The sequence below is a fragment of the Ananas comosus genome, linkage group 22 (assembly GCF_001540865.1).
Source record: "Ananas comosus cultivar F153 linkage group 22, ASM154086v1, whole genome shotgun sequence".
Lineage (NCBI taxonomy): Eukaryota > Viridiplantae > Streptophyta > Magnoliopsida > Poales > Bromeliaceae > Ananas > Ananas comosus.
This window is the reverse complement of record NC_033642.1, coordinates 8,626,842-8,645,998: the sequence shown is the minus strand read 5'-3', so window position 1 is coordinate 8,645,998 and position 19,157 is coordinate 8,626,842. Positions and strand designations below refer to the sequence as shown.

General features: G+C 38.2%; 4 protein-coding genes across 8 annotated transcripts; 3 read left to right on the top strand and 1 right to left on the bottom strand.

Annotated features, from left to right (window-relative positions):
• LOC109727272 (pentatricopeptide repeat-containing protein At3g50420-like) lies at positions 226-2,616 on the top strand. The gene is made up of 2 exons (XM_020257322.1): positions 226-2,379; positions 2,447-2,616. Exons 1-2 carry the CDS (start codon positions 529-531, stop codon positions 2,483-2,485), a joined length of 1,890 nt encoding a protein of 629 aa, XP_020112911.1. The 5' UTR covers positions 226-528; the 3' UTR covers positions 2,486-2,616.
• Positions 2,873-7,846, bottom strand: LOC109727271 (pentatricopeptide repeat-containing protein At2g17140). 5 transcript variants are annotated; one of them, XM_020257320.1, is made up of 7 exons: positions 5,306-7,846; positions 4,804-5,121; positions 4,609-4,703; positions 4,270-4,482; positions 4,034-4,158; positions 3,745-3,938; positions 2,873-3,232 (listed from the first exon to the last, which is right to left on the bottom strand). In XM_020257320.1, exons 1-2 carry the CDS (start codon positions 7,804-7,806, stop codon positions 4,995-4,997), a joined length of 2,628 nt encoding a protein of 875 aa, XP_020112909.1. In that variant the 5' UTR covers positions 7,807-7,846; the 3' UTR covers positions 2,873-3,232; positions 3,745-3,938; positions 4,034-4,158; positions 4,270-4,482; positions 4,609-4,703; positions 4,804-4,994. The 5 variants fall into 5 exon arrangements, with proteins under 5 accessions (XP_020112909.1, XP_020112907.1, XP_020112908.1 ...); XM_020257318.1 differs by having other exon boundaries at positions 4,034-4,125; XM_020257319.1 differs by having other exon boundaries at positions 3,745-3,949; positions 4,034-4,482.
• On the top strand, positions 9,333-12,302 carry LOC109727436 (TIMELESS-interacting protein). The gene is made up of 5 exons (XM_020257568.1): positions 9,333-9,723; positions 10,084-10,206; positions 11,005-11,104; positions 11,273-11,388; positions 11,882-12,302. Exons 1-5 carry the CDS (start codon positions 9,370-9,372, stop codon positions 12,113-12,115), a joined length of 927 nt encoding a protein of 308 aa, XP_020113157.1. The 5' UTR covers positions 9,333-9,369; the 3' UTR covers positions 12,116-12,302.
• LOC109727632 (putative 4-hydroxy-4-methyl-2-oxoglutarate aldolase 2) lies at positions 15,872-18,495 on the top strand. The gene is made up of 2 exons (XM_020257794.1): positions 15,872-16,028; positions 17,812-18,495. Exon 2 carries the CDS (start codon positions 17,824-17,826, stop codon positions 18,328-18,330), a length of 507 nt encoding a protein of 168 aa, XP_020113383.1. The 5' UTR covers positions 15,872-16,028; positions 17,812-17,823; the 3' UTR covers positions 18,331-18,495.

Genomic DNA, 19,157 nt, shown 5'->3' with positions numbered 1-19,157 from the left:
AATTACGGACGATTACGTTATTTGCGGTGAAAAATTACGTTAAACAAATATTATGTTTATATTACATTTCGATACATTTCGTATATTATTTTAATCAATTACGATATATTTTCTACGATTTTATAAAAAAATATAAAAACATATTTTTATATATATTTTTTTAAACTTCACTTTATCCAATTTCAATACCAAACTAAATTACAGGGCGAGATGATATTCTCACTACTTATTTTAATATCCAACTACCTGCTTATTTTAATAAGCGACTTATTTAACATTTTTTTTACATTGAATAACAACTACCATAGAAAATCAAATGAGTTAAAATAAAAATTTATTTCCTATTTTTTGTTATGATTTAAATAAAATAATTTTGAATTGTAAAAATTAAAAATTAAATTTATGCGTGCGCCATTCCTCCTCTCCACCGAAGCGCTTCTTGAGAAGCAGTTCGCGCGATTTCCAGCTTCTGGAGGAAGCGCTTCTCCGTGATGCAGAACCCCCACCTCCGACGCTTCCTCCCCTGCCATGGCGCCTCTCCCCCGCCGCCGCCACCTCCTCCCCTACACATTCGAGCTCCCCTTCTCCCTCGCCGCCTCCTCCCTCGACTCCCTCCGCAAAGCTCGCCAACTCCACGCCCTCCTCCTCGTCTCCTCCCCGCTCTCCTCCACCTTCGTCTACAACAACCTCCTCTCGCTCTACGCCAAGTGCGGCGCCCTCGCCGACGCTCGCAAGGTGTTCGACGCAATGCCCGTGAGGAGGAGCGCCGTGTCCTACAACGCCGTGATCGCCGCGCACTCCCGCGACCCCCGCAGCGCCCCCCTCGCGCTCCGTCTCTTCCGGGACATGGCCCGTGCCGGGCTCAGCCCCACCACGTCGACCCTCGCTAGCGTTGTTCGGGCGTCGGCGTCGCTCAAAGACCCATTCTTCGGTTCGATCATCCATACCCGAGTGATAATCTCTGGTCTTTGGGACAATGTGTGTGTCCAAACGGCGTTGCTGGGGATGTACGCGGAGTTTGGGAGTGTTGGATCTGCTCGCCGAGTGTTCGACGAAATGGGTGTGAGAGATGTCATTGCTTGGAACTGCATAATTCACTGCTATGTTAAGAATGGCCATGCTAAGCAAGGATTGGAGCTCCTTTGCGGAATGATGAGGACGGGACTGGCGCCGACGCAATCCACGTTTTCAATCGCTTTGCACGGTTGTGCGAAGGCGGAGGATTGGAACGGAGGAAGAATGGTACATGCCCAGATGATTAAATCTGATATGGAACCTGATTTGCCAATGCACAATGCGTTGCTCGACATGTACGCTAGCTGCGCAGATATTACAGCAGCTCTGTGTGTTTTTGAAGGGATCGAAGAACCGGACTTGGTCTCTTGGAATTCGCTGATAGCTGGCTATTCTGATGTCGGCGATGGAGAGAAGGCGATGCATGCGTTTATCCAATTGCGAGCCGCGTCGTTATACGGAGGGCCCGACCCAGATGAGTATACATTCTCTGCTGTTGTTTCTGCCGTCGCCAATGTCCGGGCTATCTACTACGGAAGACCTCTTCATGCCCAAGTAGTCAAAGCAGGTTTCGAGTATAGTATATACGTAGGGAATACATTAATCAATATGTACTTTATGAATGAAGAACCGAATTTAGCCCGGATGTTGTTTAATTCTATGCATGAGAAAGATGTCATAATCTGGACTGAAATGATTGTGGGGCATTCGACATTGGGCGAGGGTGAGTTGGCTCTGACTTACTTTTACGACATGCTTAAGGAAGGGCATAAAGTTGATAGTTTCTCCCTCAGCAGTGCTCTAAACTCGTCGGCAGATCTCGCAGTTCTAAGACAAGGGGAAATGCTTCATTCTCAGGTGATAAAAGCTGGATATGGAGCGAACATGTCCGTCAGTGGAAGTCTAGTTGATATGTATGCCAAAAACGGTTACCTCGAAAGTGCTTTCGCAGTGTTTACTTCGCTACATCACCCTGATCTGAAATGCTGGAATTCAATAATTGGTGGCTACGGTAACCATGGCAACGCTGCAGAGGCCTTCAAGCTGTTTAGTAAGATGGTAGGGCTCGGGCTGCATCCCGATCGTGTAACTTATGTCTCTCTTCTATCTGCATGTTGTCATTCGGGCTCGGTAGAGAGAGGAAGGTTTTATTGGTTCTGCATGATGACTGATGGCGTAGTTCCGGGGATCAAGCACTACACTTGCATGGCGAACTTGTTGAGTAGAGCAGGTTTATTGCAGGAAGCAGAAGAGTTGATTATCAGGTCGCCTTTTGCAAATAAGTCCCCTGAATTGTGGAAAATTTTGCTGAGCTCTTGTGTTCTGTTAAGAGATGTGTCGAAAGGGGTCGAAGCAGCAGAACGGGTACTAACACTGGACCCAGATGATATTTCGACCTACATATTGCTTTTAAATCTATATTCCTCTGTAGGTATGTGGGATAATGTCGCTGAAATGCGGAACAGGATAAGAGGGATGATGCTTGAAAAGGAACCTGGGTTGAGTTGGATCGAGTTAAAGAATATGGTTCATGTATTTTCTGCAGATGATGAAACCCACCTTCAGGCAGAGGATTGTCGAAGCGAGTTACTTAGATTGCAGAGGAACTTGAAAAGAAGTGAAGTGCCTGAACTTCAGCTTGTATGTAGTCACTGAATTGTCGCGATGGAAATCTTCAACTTCCAACAGTGTCATCTGTCAGGACAATAGTTATTTACACATTTCTCCTTAATTTTAGTATTTTCACTTGTATCGATGAACAGATTACTTGTTTGCAAAAATTGAGGCAATTGAATATTACAAACATAGCAAAGCAGTGATAAGAATTTCACAGCGAAAAGGAAGATCACAAAAGAAATGACGAAGCAAAGTACAAGCTCTTTATTGGATAAATAGAAGGTACATAGCAAGTACAATGCTGTTATCAGTTATCGATCTTTAGGAAGTAAACCACAAACAATTATTGCCAAGAAAACATGCACAAGGAGTTGTGTTGTGAGATTATTCATGTTGAGGGACAAACTGCACCCAATGTGTTCAATGTAATTTGCCTGCTAAACATTAAGGCCCCCGAACCGTCAAATTTTGTTTTAAAAGAGCAAGTTGCACCAGAACTTAGAGCAGCTGTTAATGCATCGCTTTAGTTTTGCAGTATGTCTCTATGGATCTATGGTACCATCAAGTAATTGTGATGCATTTCTTCAACCAGCCAATAAACCTGCCAAGAAGCATCAAAAGCAACGCGATTCACTTACTATAACAAGAAAATGAACAGGATGTGGGAATTGAACTTCGACTTTAATAATGTTTGGTCCATATAGGTGAGAATAATCTACCAAAATAAAGGTGGAATATTAAGCTTGCGTAAGGAGAAATATCTGTAGTCACATCTCTGTGGCATCAATATGACTTCTTAGAAAAGAATGAAAAAGGAGATCCCTTCAGCAAGGAGCATTTGATTGACAATTATTTTAAATATGTTGTCCGCATGAAGGAAACATAGATGAGCTGCTCATTGTTGATAAGAACCAGAGTAAACCCGCCACTCGACAAAAGCCAAATAATGATTCTTGCAAGAAATAATGATCCATCCAATTTCTGGCCCTGTTTTGCCTTCAGGATGACCTTTATGAATTTCTAAATGGACAATCTAGGTTTCTACAGAGTTATTTTCACGCCATATTACAAGCATACTGAATGGGGTTGTGCAGCTAAAAGAACTCGTCATACCTGAAAATCCAGGGAACAGCAGTACACATCATATATCTGATCCTTAAAGACTCTGCTCAACATCTCTTCAGATTCATCTCATTCCAAAATGTAGAATTAGCCGCTCCGCATATAAGTTTAAAATATCAACAATCAAGTCATTCGCTCTGGCGTGAACTTCATACTCCAGCTCTGGATGTCATTGTCTTTATTCTCTGTACAGTATCTTAGATTCTCTAATTAGTCAATGTACAAGCCATTGACAACACTGAATTATATAAAAAAAACATAATTTTGCTTTGACAATTACCTATGAGAGCACGTTTTAGCATGGATCTTTATAGTTCCATCTTTGGGTATTTTAATTCACCTCGGTTGTTGCCTGTGAAATTGTTCCTTTACCTGAACAAGGACGAATAAAGAATGCTGGTAACACTATCAAACAAGAGACTACAAATGGTCACAAGCAATGTCGAATCAAAATTGAGAGTAAAACTTCAGTGTCAGTTTTCATCTCGCCAACAGCTTCAATTATTTTCTTAGTACCATTGCGTTCTTGTCTGCTTATACAGAGGGAGATAGTTAGCCTTCCTTGAGTCATCCTGAGTGTCCTACTCAAAGCCAATTCTCCAAGGGTTGGTTTTGCAATTCTTTTTACCCTTCCATTGAGATTTCTGAAGTTGCATCAACTTTCTCTCCAAAGAAGAGCAATATTGGACTTTCAATAGCTTCACAGCATCACAAGGACCTATGCAGACACTAGAGCAAACAAAAGGTGAAAGGAAATTAAGGAACAAAAAAAAAAACAAGACATGCTAGGTGACAACTACAAAATCCCAAAATTCTGAGTAGCCAATGAAAGATTCTCGTATGCAGAAAGGATACCTCTACATTGTACTTTGCTCTGCCTCAAAAGAAGAATTCTGTGAAAACAGCAGTGAACAACTTTGGAGATCCACCCGAAAGAGGAGACTTCAATCCTGGCAAATTTATTAAAGAAAATAAGGAAGCTGGGAAACAGAAATATTAGAACACAAACAGGATACTTTTTTTCTTGACTAATTAAAATTAAAAACATACGGCTGAAACCTAGAAGGGACTCCGTTGTGTATTCCAGTGCGTAGTCAACTCCAGCTGACCAGATCCTCGAAGAAGTCACGAACAGTTTATAGCTAAGCACTCGAATATGGATCTAATCCATATGATTTCGTCAACCTCCAATGCTCATAGCTGGGTTTTGAAATTTATGCCCACTGTAAATAATGATATAATCAGCCAGTGCTTTCCCACGCGTCGAGGAAGTCATTGTTCTGCGGTCGTGGGGTCGGTATGCTTCCTTGACCCCAGCCCCTCTGAACTCGCTTGAGAATTTTTAGAGCTATCCCAGAGCCATCGTCTCTGCATATCAATGGAAATTAGTTGCTCTGCAAATGAAAAAGAACTACATAGAGCGAAGACCTTTAATACCTTTTACACGTTTTGCAGCCAAAGAAACTATCTTGATAGTGCAGTTAATACTTCAAATATATATGCAGCTCGTAAAACTTTAGCAAAACTAAGAGAGTAAAGATTATCAACAAACCTATGTAAAATAGCACGCCAATCAGTTTCAGGAGAAGCTTCTTTCTTCTTTTTACCATAGTGAGAATCAGAGACATTATTGGGCTCATCGTGGTGAGCTGCCATGACCATCATCTTTTCTGACAATATATCAGCCGCATGTTTGCTTCCTCTTTTACCGAGTGCGTCTATAACCGGCATGAAAGTTGCAGGATCAAACAGATAACCTTTACCTATCATTGTATTTAGTAGACTCTGGGCATCGTCTACATGATCTCCTTTGCACAGTTCCTCAATCAGATTCTTATAAGGGAATCTCTCGATGGTAAAGCCTTTGTCAAACGCGATTTCTAGCAGTTCTTTGCCCGCTAATGCTTTTCCACAAGTACAAAGCTCATTACACATCAAGCTGTAAATGGCTTCCTTTTCGCCGCATGTAGACAAAGCACCGTGAAATATACCTTGGGCAGCATCAAAATCAGAAGCCTTACATAAAGCTTTAATCAACAGACCAAAAGAAGTTACATTAGGGATGATGTTATTTTGCAGCATCTCTTCTATAAGAGGAAGAGCTTTGTACGCCATTCCTCCTTCACAGAGTGACTTGATCAAGTAATTGTAAGTTCTGACATCAGGAAGAATTCTTTTCTCTTTCATTTCATTTATCAGCTTAAGGATCTCATCGAGTTGCTGTTTACTAGCCAATCCCCATATCAACAGGTTATATGTTCTAGTGCTTGGATCGAACCCTTTCTTCTCCATGTCTCTCAGAACCTTGAAAGCCGATGACATCTTTCCGTGCTTACAATAACCATGTATAAAAATGTCGTAGATAAGCGAGTCGGGAGCAATATTTTTCCCCATCATCTCAAGTAATTTTCTCTTAGCTTCATCCAGCTTGCCTGCCTTGCACAACCCACTGATTAGGATTGAATAGGTAATGCGATCGGGAACACATTTTCTGGTATCACCCGCATCATCCACTAGACCAACGAACGAATTTCCAAGCTCACCAAGAGCCGCACTTCCGTATTGCCACATGCCATCAACAATGCCTATCGCCTTATCCAATTTTCCATTTTTACACAATCCATGGATTACAATATTGCAACTTACGATATCCAACCGATAACCCTTCTCGTTCATCTTTTCCAATAATTTATCCGCCTCCGCTAACTTACCTTCTTTCCATAGACTTTGCAGCAAGATATTGCAAGTGAACAAGTTTGGAAAACACCCATTACTCACCATCTCATTCAGAATCCTATTGGCCTTTGAGACATTCCCTTTGGAGCAATACCCTCGGAGTATAGTTGTATAAGTTACTGTATCTGGGGAAATTCCACTCTTTTGCATTAAACCGATCACCGACCAAGCAGCAAACATCATCTTCTCCCGGCATAAACCGTCTACAACAATATTATATGAACGAAGGTTCGGCTCGACACCCTTTTTCCCCATCTCTTCTAGCAGCTCTCGGGCCTCTAGCAATCTCCCATTTTTCACCAACCCTGACAACCATAAATTACAAGTCTCCACTTTTCTAAAGAATCCACTACCTTTCATCGACTCGACCAATGCCCGAGCTTCCTCAATCATACCTGCCTCGCAAAACCCGCCTAGCATTATATCAAACGTGGTCCGATTCGGCCTCGGCAACCCTAATTCTCGGTCCTCCTGCATGTCCCTAAATATCCTATAAGCCTCCAAAACCTTCCCCGCCTTACAAAGCGCCGACATCCGAGAGTTAAAAGTTACCACATTGGGAACTAGCCCTTCCTGCCTCATCCTCTCCACCAGCTTCTCCGCCTCATCGATCCTTCCCTCCCGACAAAACCCCGATATTATCGTATTATAAATCACCAAATTCGGCCTGCACCCGAATCTCCCCATCTCACCCAGAAGCTCGAGCGCTTCAAGGCTCCGCCTTTCGCGACAATACCCGTGAACCAAGACACCAAAACTGTACTCATTCGGCCGGCAGCCCTTCAGCGGCATTTTATCGAACAACACGCGGGCGCTCTCGATCCGCCCGGAGCCGCACAGCGACGCCATCAGCACGTTGAACGTGTACGCCTCCGGCGCGACGCCGCACACGAGCATGTCCTTGTACAGCACCTCGACGAGGTCGGCGCGGCGGGACCGGAGGGCGAGGCGGAGGAGGGAGTTGTAGAGGCGGAGCGGGGGCGGGCACGAGGGGAAGCGGGAGCGGAGGGAGGCGAAGAAGGAGAGCGCGGGGTCGAGGAGGCCTCCGTCTGCGGCGGCGGCGGCGACGGCGGCGGAGGCGGCGGCGGAGGAGGCGGAGGAGGGGAGGAGGAGGAGGTGGCGGTGGAGGGAGTGGAGCTCGGGGAGCATGTGGGCGCGGGCGAGGAGGAGGGAGATGAAGGAGAGGGAGGAGAATGGAGGAGGGGAGGGGGAGGGGCATGGGGAGAGGGCGAGGAGCTTGAAGAGACGCCATGCGAGGGCGGGGTCGTGAGCGTTGCGGCGGAGGAGCTTCGACAAGGAGGAGGAGGAGAGGGTCATAGAGAGAGAGCTCGCCCCTCATGAGTCGCGAGTCTCCGTCGAGCTCGATTTTGATAATTTGTAGCATATTCAATGCGCTTAATTATACTCTATGTAGTATTATTTTTATTGAATAATTATCTACATATTTCCCAAAATTTTTTAAATATCTAATTTATTTTGTTTTCNAATAATTATCTACATATTTCCCAAAATTTTTAAAATATCTAATTTATTTTATTTTTTATTTTAAATATATCTCTCGTATATTTTCTCCGTTATTTCAAAATACCTCCGCTGTTAGTATCAGTTAAGTCATCTCATATTAAACTCGAGTTAAATTTCTATCCGAGTTTAAAAAAAAAATACATTTTTTGCTTATAACTTAAGAATAAATAAGAAAAATTTGTGATGGTAGAAGAGTATATTTAAAAAATGAGTAAATCAAAATACCTCAGCAAAGTTTGTGACAGATATATTTAAAAGGGCAAAATAGTAATTTTATAAAAATAACGATTGTTTCTAACTGTGCACTAATAGAATCTAACTTTAGGAATATATTTGAAAAAACGAAAAATGTTAAAAAAGTATTTTTAACATTAATCTTCTAAAAGGGATAAATAAAAAAGTCCAAAATTTTGCAGGAGTAAATAAACAATTGCCGCTATTTTTATCTAGTATATTATTATTAATATTTTTCAAAAATTATAATATTATATTAATTTTTATACTGATTTTTAATTTTATATTATTTTTCAATCTTATGATATTTTTTTCATATTATTAACATTTTTTTTTGTTGACCTCTACTTTACTGTTAACAAATCTACTACTGTAGACAAAATGCAATAACTTTATTAAAAAACGCTTATTAAGTAGTAGAATAAATATAATATGAATATTCATGATAAACTCAAAAATTTTAGTAAGTTATTTTTAAATTTTTTATAATTTTTATATCTAAATAAGTTAAATATATGCACTATCATTATTAATCGGCATTTGTTAATAATTTTATACATAACTATAGGTTTATTATTTATAACGTAGATATTGAAAAAAGAACAGTTAAATAGTGCCACTTTTAAACAATGTTAAAATATGTGTATTTAATCTGAAACAAAAATTATATTATTTAAAGATTACTGTTTTTTTTAAAATTTTTTTGATTTATCATCGATTTTTTAAAAATTAGTTGTTTTCAGTGGTGAAAAATTATTTGAGCTCTGCCGATACTGGGCCCGACTCACAAAAAAGAAAAAAAAAAAAAGAAAAGGGTTTTTTTTGCATTTAGCCGCCTGGCAAATTTTTATTTTAAAATTAGCTTTGTCAAAATTTAATTTGCAAAAACAGCCCTATGCCTGCCATGCAGGCGCCACATCAGCGCCATGCGGGCAGGGCCGGGGCATGTGTGTTAAGTTGAGCGGGTCTCTTTCCGATTCGGATCGCACCCTGTTCGGGTTCGGATCGGTTCGGGTTCCTTTTTTTCTTGGGCCCGATCCAAATACCCTTTCCCGCTCTTTTTTCCCGCCACCGGTAGTAGAAAACGCGCGCTCGCGCGCGCATCCTAGAGAGAGAGAGGAGATGCAGGGCGGCGGATCCGCCGTGGGCGGCGCGGCGGCGGCGGCGGCGGCGGCGGTGCCCACCGGATGCTTCAAATGCGGGAGACCCGGCCACTGGTCCCGCGATTGTCCTTCTTCTTCAGCCTCAAACCCTAACCCTAACCCTAGGAGTGGTTTCCCCACCTTCAACTCCAAATCCTCTCAGAATCCTCCTCCGTCGAGCTCCTCCGCTCCCCCGGCGACAAAATCTTCTGTTAAGAAGGCTCCCCGAACGAGGCCGAAGCTCACGCCGGAGCTTCTCCTCTCCGAGGACGGCCTCGGCTACGTCCTCCGCCATTTCCCTCGCGCGTTCAAGTACCATGGCCGTGGACACGAAGTAAAGCTCCTATCTTGCTTCGATTTGGAATTTGTTCATTTAGTTTTTATGCCTTGATCGGTAGATTGAAACCTTTTAGTTCATGTTTTATTCTATTTTGGTCGATCGAAGCAGAAAATAGAAATCTAGTTCGATTTAGGGTTCTAGTTCAATTTTGTCCCCTGAGTTTCAATTTTAACCGCTGAGTTCGACATTAATTCAATTTCTTTACCCTAAAGTATAGAATTGTTTCCAAATTTTGGTTTTGTCTCCGGAGTTTCAAGTTGGTGCTGTTGTGGCTATTGTCGCTTTTTCCAATTTCATATGAAAAGCTTGTTTCCTTTATCTTTCAATTAAATTTGCGCTTTTTTTCTGGCGCAGGTGACGGATCTGGGTAATCTAATAGGACTATATGCGGAATGGCACTCTCGCCTGCTCCCTTACTTCTCTTTTGATCAGTTTGTGCGGAAAGTTGAGCGAGTTGGAGCCAGTAACCGTGTTAGGGTAAGTTGATTCTTCCATGTAAGTTCGTAAGAGGCTCCGGCAATGGACCACGGATCCATTTGAGGTTGGTCAATCATCAGGATTAGTATCAATAATGTGTCTGCTCCGTTTACGTTGTTACATCATTGGAAGTATAGTCATGAGAAAAACCACAAAGTATCGAACTTTTTAATTTCAATTTACTGCATGTGAATCAAGTCTTAAATACGACTAGCCCTTGGGATAAGTATCTTGTGGTGATGCCGCACCAGCATGCATGTATTCAAGGAACATTATTAGCAGTATTCGGTAGAAAATGTCAGCCAAGTTTTAGATATTAAAAGAAAAAGATAATGACAGTCTTGATATATATACTTTAAGAAAAAGAAAGCTAGTAGATGTTATGCATTTTCTGTGTGATGTACCTCACGCATTACGTCAGACGATAGATTATGATTTCTGGAGGAAATGCTGATTCTATTGAATCAATCAAATGCTTGTTTTGTGCTCTAATTAGTGCATTTATATGCGGATTTTCCAGTTGAGCACTTAAACTCTTGAGCAGAGTCTGAGTTGATTCAGTAGTTAGCTGTTGATTTTTCTCTGCCTTTCAATAGTTCCACGAAAAGGAGTGCTTTGTCCAGAGAATCAACAAGTTCATTGCTGTTCTTCTCCATTTCGTCTTTTTTTTTTTTTTCTCAGTCTCTCGCGAGTTCAGCTTGTTCTTGCAATCTTCCACATGTTTCTATTTGCTTCATACATTCGCAACAATATCTCCCGTTTCTAACTCTTTTATCGTTCCTCTTTTCTCCTTATTAGAGATGTGTGGCAGAATTGAGAGACAGGGTTGCTAAAGGAGAAGACCCCTCAAAATTGCATGAACCACCTGCGGAACAAGCTACTCCAGATTGTGAACCAGGTCAGCAACATTCTCTACCTCTTTAGTAATTCTGAAAATCCTTTTGTGTTGATTCTCTTGTTACATTCTATTCTTCCGCTGCTCCTTTCTTTTTTCCTAAAAAATGGCAAACACTAGATTATAATATACATTTCGGAATGCAACTTTCTGAACTTTATATACTCACAGGAGAAAATGTCACTGGGGACCCAATTTCTGATCCAGTAGAACCACCACTAGGGAATCAGGATGCTGACACTATGCAAGAAGTTATGCTTGATGAAGTATATCGGACAACTACAGATGTAAGTTAATACACCTTTTTATATTATCACAAGAGATGCATCTTTCAGTTCTCTCTTTATTTTAGTTTTTTTTTCACTGCCAATGTACTTGCTTCTTTTTTTTTTATTAATTCTAAGTTTTATAGAAGATCATGAGTTGGTTTAGAACCTATTGAAGTTCGAGTTAAAATGTATCTCGTTGGTGAGTGACGATAGCGTGAATTCTCATGTTCTACTTTTGAGCTTTGTGGATTTTGACCGGATCACGTATATGTCATCGAGTGTTCGATGCCCCTAATTCTTTTAGTACTCACAAATCTGGTTAGACGCTTCCTGAATAATTGTACACATTACTTAAATTTGAGAATCATCGGTAATTAGATCTATGAAGATTTATTAGAAAATTATGTTCGATGTGCTTGTACTTTCTCTAATCAGTCCTTAAAAGATGACAGATAAGAAGATTGAAACATAGTCTTTCTTTCTCACTTAGTTATAAATACTTCCACTGCAGGAACCAATGAACTCTGCAGATCAGGAAGCTAGGCAAGATCCACAGAGCACAACTTCTCGTGAAGAAAATCGTGAACATGCATCTTTGAGAGAGCCACTAAATCAACCGGTAGATAGTAGTGCCACCGAGCTGAAAAAGATTCAGATCACTGAAGAGCAGCGTGCGCGCATGGAGGCTAACCGTTTGAAGGCACTAGAAAAAGCCGCAGCTCGCGCTCGCTCTTCGCAGGCTTAAGTTTTTCATTTCTTTATTTTTATTTAGCATTGAACTTTTTTTGAATGCTAATATCTGGGATTTGTGTGACGCATTTTCGAATCGTGTCATCTTAATGCTTACCGGAACTCTGACTAGTACACCATTTATATGTGATTGATGTGTTTGGGGGGAGGTATAAAGATGTTTGCTGTCACATTCAGTTTTATAGTTGATGCCAAAGGAGTCCTAAGATTTTTTGGTCAATATTAGGCCTAATATCAAAACTTAGGTCATTCTGATGGGAGCGATTAACATTTTGCTTAAACTTGTGATTGTTTCTGATGGAAAATATACCGAAAAAGGCGAAAGTTCTCAAATCCCCGAAACATCGAAGATAATTTTGATCAAAACCTTTAAGTCAATGAACTTAACTGTCGGTTAGGTCGGTAGGTGTTCTTCTACTTTTTGATCTTTCTTATGCATAACTTTGTGATTCCATGTTGATCTGTTTTAGAATTTCTTGTTATATTAAAAGATGATTAAAGTTATCTTTTTCTTTTGTTTTTTGGAAAAAAAAAAGAAGAAGATACTATTAATTGCTGAGAGTCATCTTTTTGTGCAAGACAAAGAGAAATGACAAAAGAAGAGAAAACACTCTTGCTGTGCAGCAAAATCTTTCCATAGCCAATAATTCTACTAAAGACAAAATAGAAAGGAGACAAATAACACAAAGAAAAGGAGGTTGAACAAGGAAAAGGAGAGTATTAGAAGGAAAAAAGAGAAAAATATCTTCTTTTTTTTCTAATTATTGTAATTAAGTTCATAGATATTATTAGCTATTTTAATCAAATCATTTCTATTAGAAAGATTATTAATTTTAGCAGAAATTATCAGGTTAGCAATTTCTTTATTTTTAGTTTTCCATTTGTTTGGTTCTAAGAAAAACTAGTTTTTTCCAAAAAAAATAATAAATTTTAAGAAAAATAAGTCATTTCCTTTTCCCAAAAAAACCGAAAAAAATGAAAACAATAGTTCTCCATTAGATCTGCAAAAAAAAGTTTTTTTTTTTAAAAAAATTCTTTTTGAAACTAAACAAACAAAAAACTAGGAAAAAAAAAAAGAGTTCTTTATTTTTGCCTGAAAAATTATTTTCCATGTTTTTTTTTTTCTAAAAACCAAACAGCTCCTGAAAACTCTGTCCAGTGATAGTTTCAATGAGCATTAAAACAAGTAATAAATATTGGCTACTTAGGTATTAAAGATTAATATTAAATTAATTAATTAATGGAACTTTTGTCGTAAATAATCAATTTTTTAAATAAAAATGATCGCTATTTGCTTCATTCAATAAAAAGTTGAGCTTGGCACCCAAATTAAAAAAAAAAAAAAAAATCTTTTTGTTGCCAGGAATCAAATTGTTGTTAAAGTCTCAATCGGGATTTGCCACTTGGTTGTCCTGTGTTGTAAATTCATGAAAATTCGCGGGGTAAAAAAAAAAAAAAAAAAAATCGGACGTGTAGGAGCTAATCACATGAAGCCACGTGTCGACATAGAACATCTGTACTTTTCACCCTGCAGTAGCGGTGGCAATCCAGCTCGCTATTCGTGATCCAGCTCATGCTCGACTCAAAATGAGCTCGATATCGAATTGCTTGTATAGTAAATGAGTCGAACACGAGTTGAATTTTTCAACTCGTTTAATAAATGAATCGAACACGAGCTAAAAGTTAGCTCATTCGTGTTCGGCTTGATAACAGCTCAAATACATATATTTTATATTTATATAATTTATTTAATTTATATTTATATATATAAATAATAATTATATATAATGTATATATTTTTATTATTTAATTTTTAGCCAAAAATATATAAAATCGAGCTTAATTATAAAAACTTATTTATATGTAAAATTTTAACTATCACATCAAAATTTAATAAATTTAATAAAAAAAATTTTATAAATTTAGTCAATCATCTCTGAAGTAAGTGACAAAGGACTTGGTGGCTGATACTCAAGATTTCAAATTCGAATCCTAGTTGATTCATATTTTCAACTAAATTTATTTTTAAATAAAATAAAAAAAGCGAGTATTGTGCTATTTATTTTTTAAAAAATAAAAAATTTTATAAATTTATTTTCTAGCTGAATTTTTCGGGTCGATGTTTTGACAAACTAATGACACCCCTACCCTGCAGGGAATACGCTGCCGACGTTGCCACCGCGTGGGGTCCTCCGTGCGTCTCCTCCGTGACGTAAGATCCCTGCGTCACTCTCCATGCTCCGGGTGTATCCCTACAATATATGCACCATACCAAATATTCACTAGTAAATAATAAATGTTTTAAAATTAACTATTTATTTCCATATATCTAATCTGCAATATCTAATAGGCAATATGCATGTGAAATTTATAAAATTTGAAAAATCTCTCGTTGGGCAGTAGGTAAGTAAAAAAAAAAAAAATTAATTGTGTATAACCGAGCGAAACAAGTTTTAAAAAAAAGAATTGAATCAGAAAATAAATCATTAAAAATTTCGAGATTGTGAATTCTACTGGTCATTATTAAGCATTCTAGAAATTCTTGACTTTTTTCCTACTCTTTTTATCAATTCGAAAGAAGATAGCGATTGTACTGTACCTAAAAAAGTGGTTGTGAATTTCTTAACTTATGGTAACTGAATAAAAAGAAAAGATAAATAAATGTGATAAATCAAAAGAAGTAAAGAAGAACTATCAGTAAATTATAAAAAATACTTTCGAAAAGCTAATTATTTTTTATCATATATTATACATCTAAGTACGTAGGAGTGAGCTTAGCGTCATTTTTCTCGTATGCAGACTTTTTTAAGTATCTATTAATTTATCAATGGCTTTGATTCAACAGTGTTTTAATATAAGGTAAACTCCAAAATTTAGGCTTTTCTATAATATTTTTTTAAGTATATTTTTTCTCAATTCAAATAGAATAGTAGTTTGGTACACAATTTTATCCTACTTATATATAATTTAGATAAAAACGTATAATTTGAGTCAAAATATTTTTAACCGATTCAAATAAAAAAAATTAAAAGATTGAGCAGTAAAATTAAAATTTTGAAAGATCGGATAGCCAATTCAAAATGCCCCACGGTTTAGATAAGTTTTATACGTTTTTTCCTATAATTTTTTTAGTTTTATCATGAAATGCTGATCTATATGTACTCATTTTTAGTTTTATCATGAAATGAAATATCACAAATCTGCCAACATTATTCTTAAAATATTTTTAATAAATTGACATTTATTTTAGGCTAAATTACAGAAAATTTTTCTGTAAATATTAAATTTTTTACTTTTTCTTTCCGACTTTCAAAAACCTATATTTTGTCTCCTTAAAATTTTAAAAGTATTTTCAAGAGAGTACGACGTTAATGGAGAAGGAAAAATGATCAGATTGTCGTTATTTCTTTTATAAGAAAAAATTAAAATTTTAATATATTTCTGTCATTTTGAAGAGTATTTTTATATTTAGTATAAATTGTAAGAAATAGACATAATAGTGATAGAACCCTGACGGATGAAGGCTAAATTTAATAATTTGAAATGTTGAGGGGTAAAATATAAATTCTTAAAAATTATAGAAAAAAAAGGTAAAGAAACGAATATTTATAAAGAAATTTTCCATAATTTAGTCTTTATTTTAAGTTCCCTGTGCTATGGTTTTAAAATTTAGTAGCACGGTGTATAAGATGTACGGATACACTCGGCGCACGCCATATTTCCCCGACCAAAATAAAAGGGGGCGAGCGTAGTTCGATACGATGCCTTCACTTCTCTCCTCTTCTTCTTCTTCTTCTTCTTCTTCCACTTCGATTCTATTCCTCTTCATCGCACGCGACATCGTCTCCACCCCCTAAATCTCTCATCCTCCTCTCTCGCCGTTCTCTTCTTCGTGGATCGGAATCGAGGTGAGGCATCGTCGATCCCCTTCTCGCCGTAGTAGTTTTTTTTTTTTTTTTTTTTTGATGTTTTACGAGATCATCTAGGGCTTTTTCCGTGTAGTTTTGGTCGTCTTCTTTTGATCGTCGGTAATTTGTTGTTCATACTTGGATCGATTTGTTTATACGGATGAGCGTAGTGAAATTGAGCTAATGTAGCGAATTAATTGGTTTCCCCCCTCATTTTTGTGATTGTTGTGTTGATGAGATCAAAGTGTTTTTGAGTGAATCATCTTAGCTGAGAGCTGGAGCTCGTGGAAATCGTGATTTTTTTTTTGGTTCAAATTTGTGGTGAATCCAAGGCGAGAAGTGTTTGTGAGGTAGTTGTTGATTTTGCATATAAAAGGATCGAATTTAGCAAATTGTTCATAAAGGATCCTTGTATCCCTAAAAATGCACCTTTTACCTACCAGTCACTTGATGTGAATGTGGAGATAGGTGTTTGGTGTTTTTTTTTAATGATTAATCTTTTGAAGAGGATTTCCATACTTAACTAACATATTAGTGAAATGGGAGGCTTAGTGTACTGTATATACATTAACCTGTCTTTTGTTATAGTGTTTGAAATTGTCATGTTGACTGATGAGCATAATGCTTAAAACCTGTAAAATATATTCTTACTCCTGTATAAAAGGTTTATTGTTTTGATACCGCTTTCTTAAGGAGTGGAATTTGAGGGCGAAAAGCCCTTTACTCCTTTGTTATTTTGTTTTTAAATCACAGTTATAGAGGTTTTAGATCCTTATTTTAGCTTATTCACTTTTAACAACTCGTGAACTGCAAAAGTGGCTTGTTAGGATCAAGTCAACTTCAAGTAGTGGATTTTGGTTGTGTGACTTTGAGAAACATTGAGAATAATTTTCTATTTTTTATCTATGTTGTTTTTCCCTGTGCTTCGTTGAATTTTCTCCTTTTTGGCATCCACTGATGGCCTTCTTTTTTAGTTTTTAGGCATATGACCTTTTCATGTGTTGATAATGGCTCCAGTTTGCTTTGACTAGTAGTTGCTTGTTGATGTTTATCCATCACGGTGAGAAACTTTGATTGTCGCCTTTGAGCATGTGTAATAGCACTAAGTTGGTGCGGGATTCTGTGGAGTGAATGTGGCTATCTGAATATTATGGCTATTCCGCCCTGTATCGCTGAATTTTGTCTCAACAGCTTGTTTTGATGTCTGTTCAATCTACTGTTAGTTGACTCTTTCCCTAACCCGTGGCATATTTTCTCTATAAATCATTTTCCTGTATTATGGTTTACCTACATGAGTTGCCAGTTTTACTTGACGCCTTTTGTCTCGTGTTATTTCTTTCCATCTATCATATACCTGACTACTATTTTGGGTGGGTGAGTGTGTAATGTATGTACCTTTCAAGAATCAGTGTAAATTGGTTGATTTGGCCATATGAATAATAACCTTTAGCAGAATTCTTTAAATGATGTTAGGTTTTGAATTTGAAACAAATCTTAGTTGAAATCTAACTTGATGATCCATTTTGAATTCATTTGATAGTCAAACAAATTTTGTCCGATTACACAACCAGGTTAAAGTCAAAATGATATTGAGACTGTGGATTAAAACTAAAACATACTGATGTAGCCAGTTTGCAATTGGAAAAGATCTTGGACAAATTTTCTTTACTTTGCCTATTGTATAAGAGCTTCAAAATTTAGTGAATTGATATTTGGAGCTGACTTTTCTGGTACTGATTTTCTTTTCTTTTTTCTTTTCTGTGCCCTCTCCAATCAAACATAGGTAACTATTTTGATGGCTGCTCTACCTCTCGCGACGGCCGAAGCATGTGATGCAAACCCACACCTAATACTAACCGGCGAGGTCCGTGCCCTCCAGCCGATCTTCCAAATATATGGTCGGCGGCAAGTTTTTGCGGGCCCCATTGTGACCCTAAAGGTCTTTGAGGACAACGTCCTTATTCGCGAATTCCTTGAAGAAAAAGGCCACGGCCGTGTTCTAGTCGTCGACGGGGGCGGGAGCATGCGGTGTGCCATACTGGGCGGCAACCCGGTTCAACAGGCGCAGAATAATGGGTGGGCCGGCATCGTGGTGAACGGCTGCATCAGGGACGTCGACGAGATCAACGGCTGTGATATCGGGGTGAGAGCTTTGGGTTCGCATCCTATGAAGGCTAACAAGAAGGGGATTGGCGAGAAGCATGTCCCTGTGAGCATTGCAGGTACAAGGATTTGTGATGGTGAGTGGCTTTATGCCGATACTGACGGGATTCTGATCTCGAGGACGGAGTTAACTATTTAGGGCCTCTTTTCGTGTTTGTACCGATGCTATCATTGCATACAGAAAATGTATGCAAACTTTTATGTTGTATTATTGTACTTGTTCTGTAAGTTCTGGACCTTTTTTACAAATAAACTTCAAAATTAGCATCTTCTTCCTGTGGGATTATATCTGAAAGATGCTCTACAGCTATTAGTAAGTATTGGAAGATATGTGGCGTGCGGAGTTTGGAGATCTTCCTGTGGGAGAACAAAGCAGAACCGTAGATCGTAATCGCTGTTGAGCATACTACTCTTCTGCATACGTTAGAAACAAGAAGTGTAGCTAGTATATAATGTGCAGGTGTTTATTTTCTCCAATAAGCTGAAGTTTTTTGACTTATTCGAGCCGTTTGCTGCTGGTGTTTTCAATGTTTGTATTACTTATTGGAGAATTTAGATGTTGGCTGCTTGGTGGTGTCTGAATAAACCAAGCTCTTCCAACAGCTTCTGAGTGGAACTAGATCATCATTAATGACATGAGAATACTTTGGCTTTTCAAAGCTGTAGCAGCAATTTTCATTAAACCATAAATAGAAACAAACATATAAGATGATCTCACATGGCTGGTGAATCCAGCAAGCCATTCATTTATGTTGACTTAATGGAGAAGCACATTGCTGTTGGAAGATGGCAGGAACATGTGCTCAAAATTGAAATGAATAAGATAAGATGATTGAATAATACTAGAGCGAAAATTGTAAGTGACAGATGGACCTTAAAATCTTGTGATCTGTCACTTAAAATCTTGTAGAAATTTGAATGCATGATATTTCTTTTTTTTTTTTTTTCTTTTTTGAAGATACATTT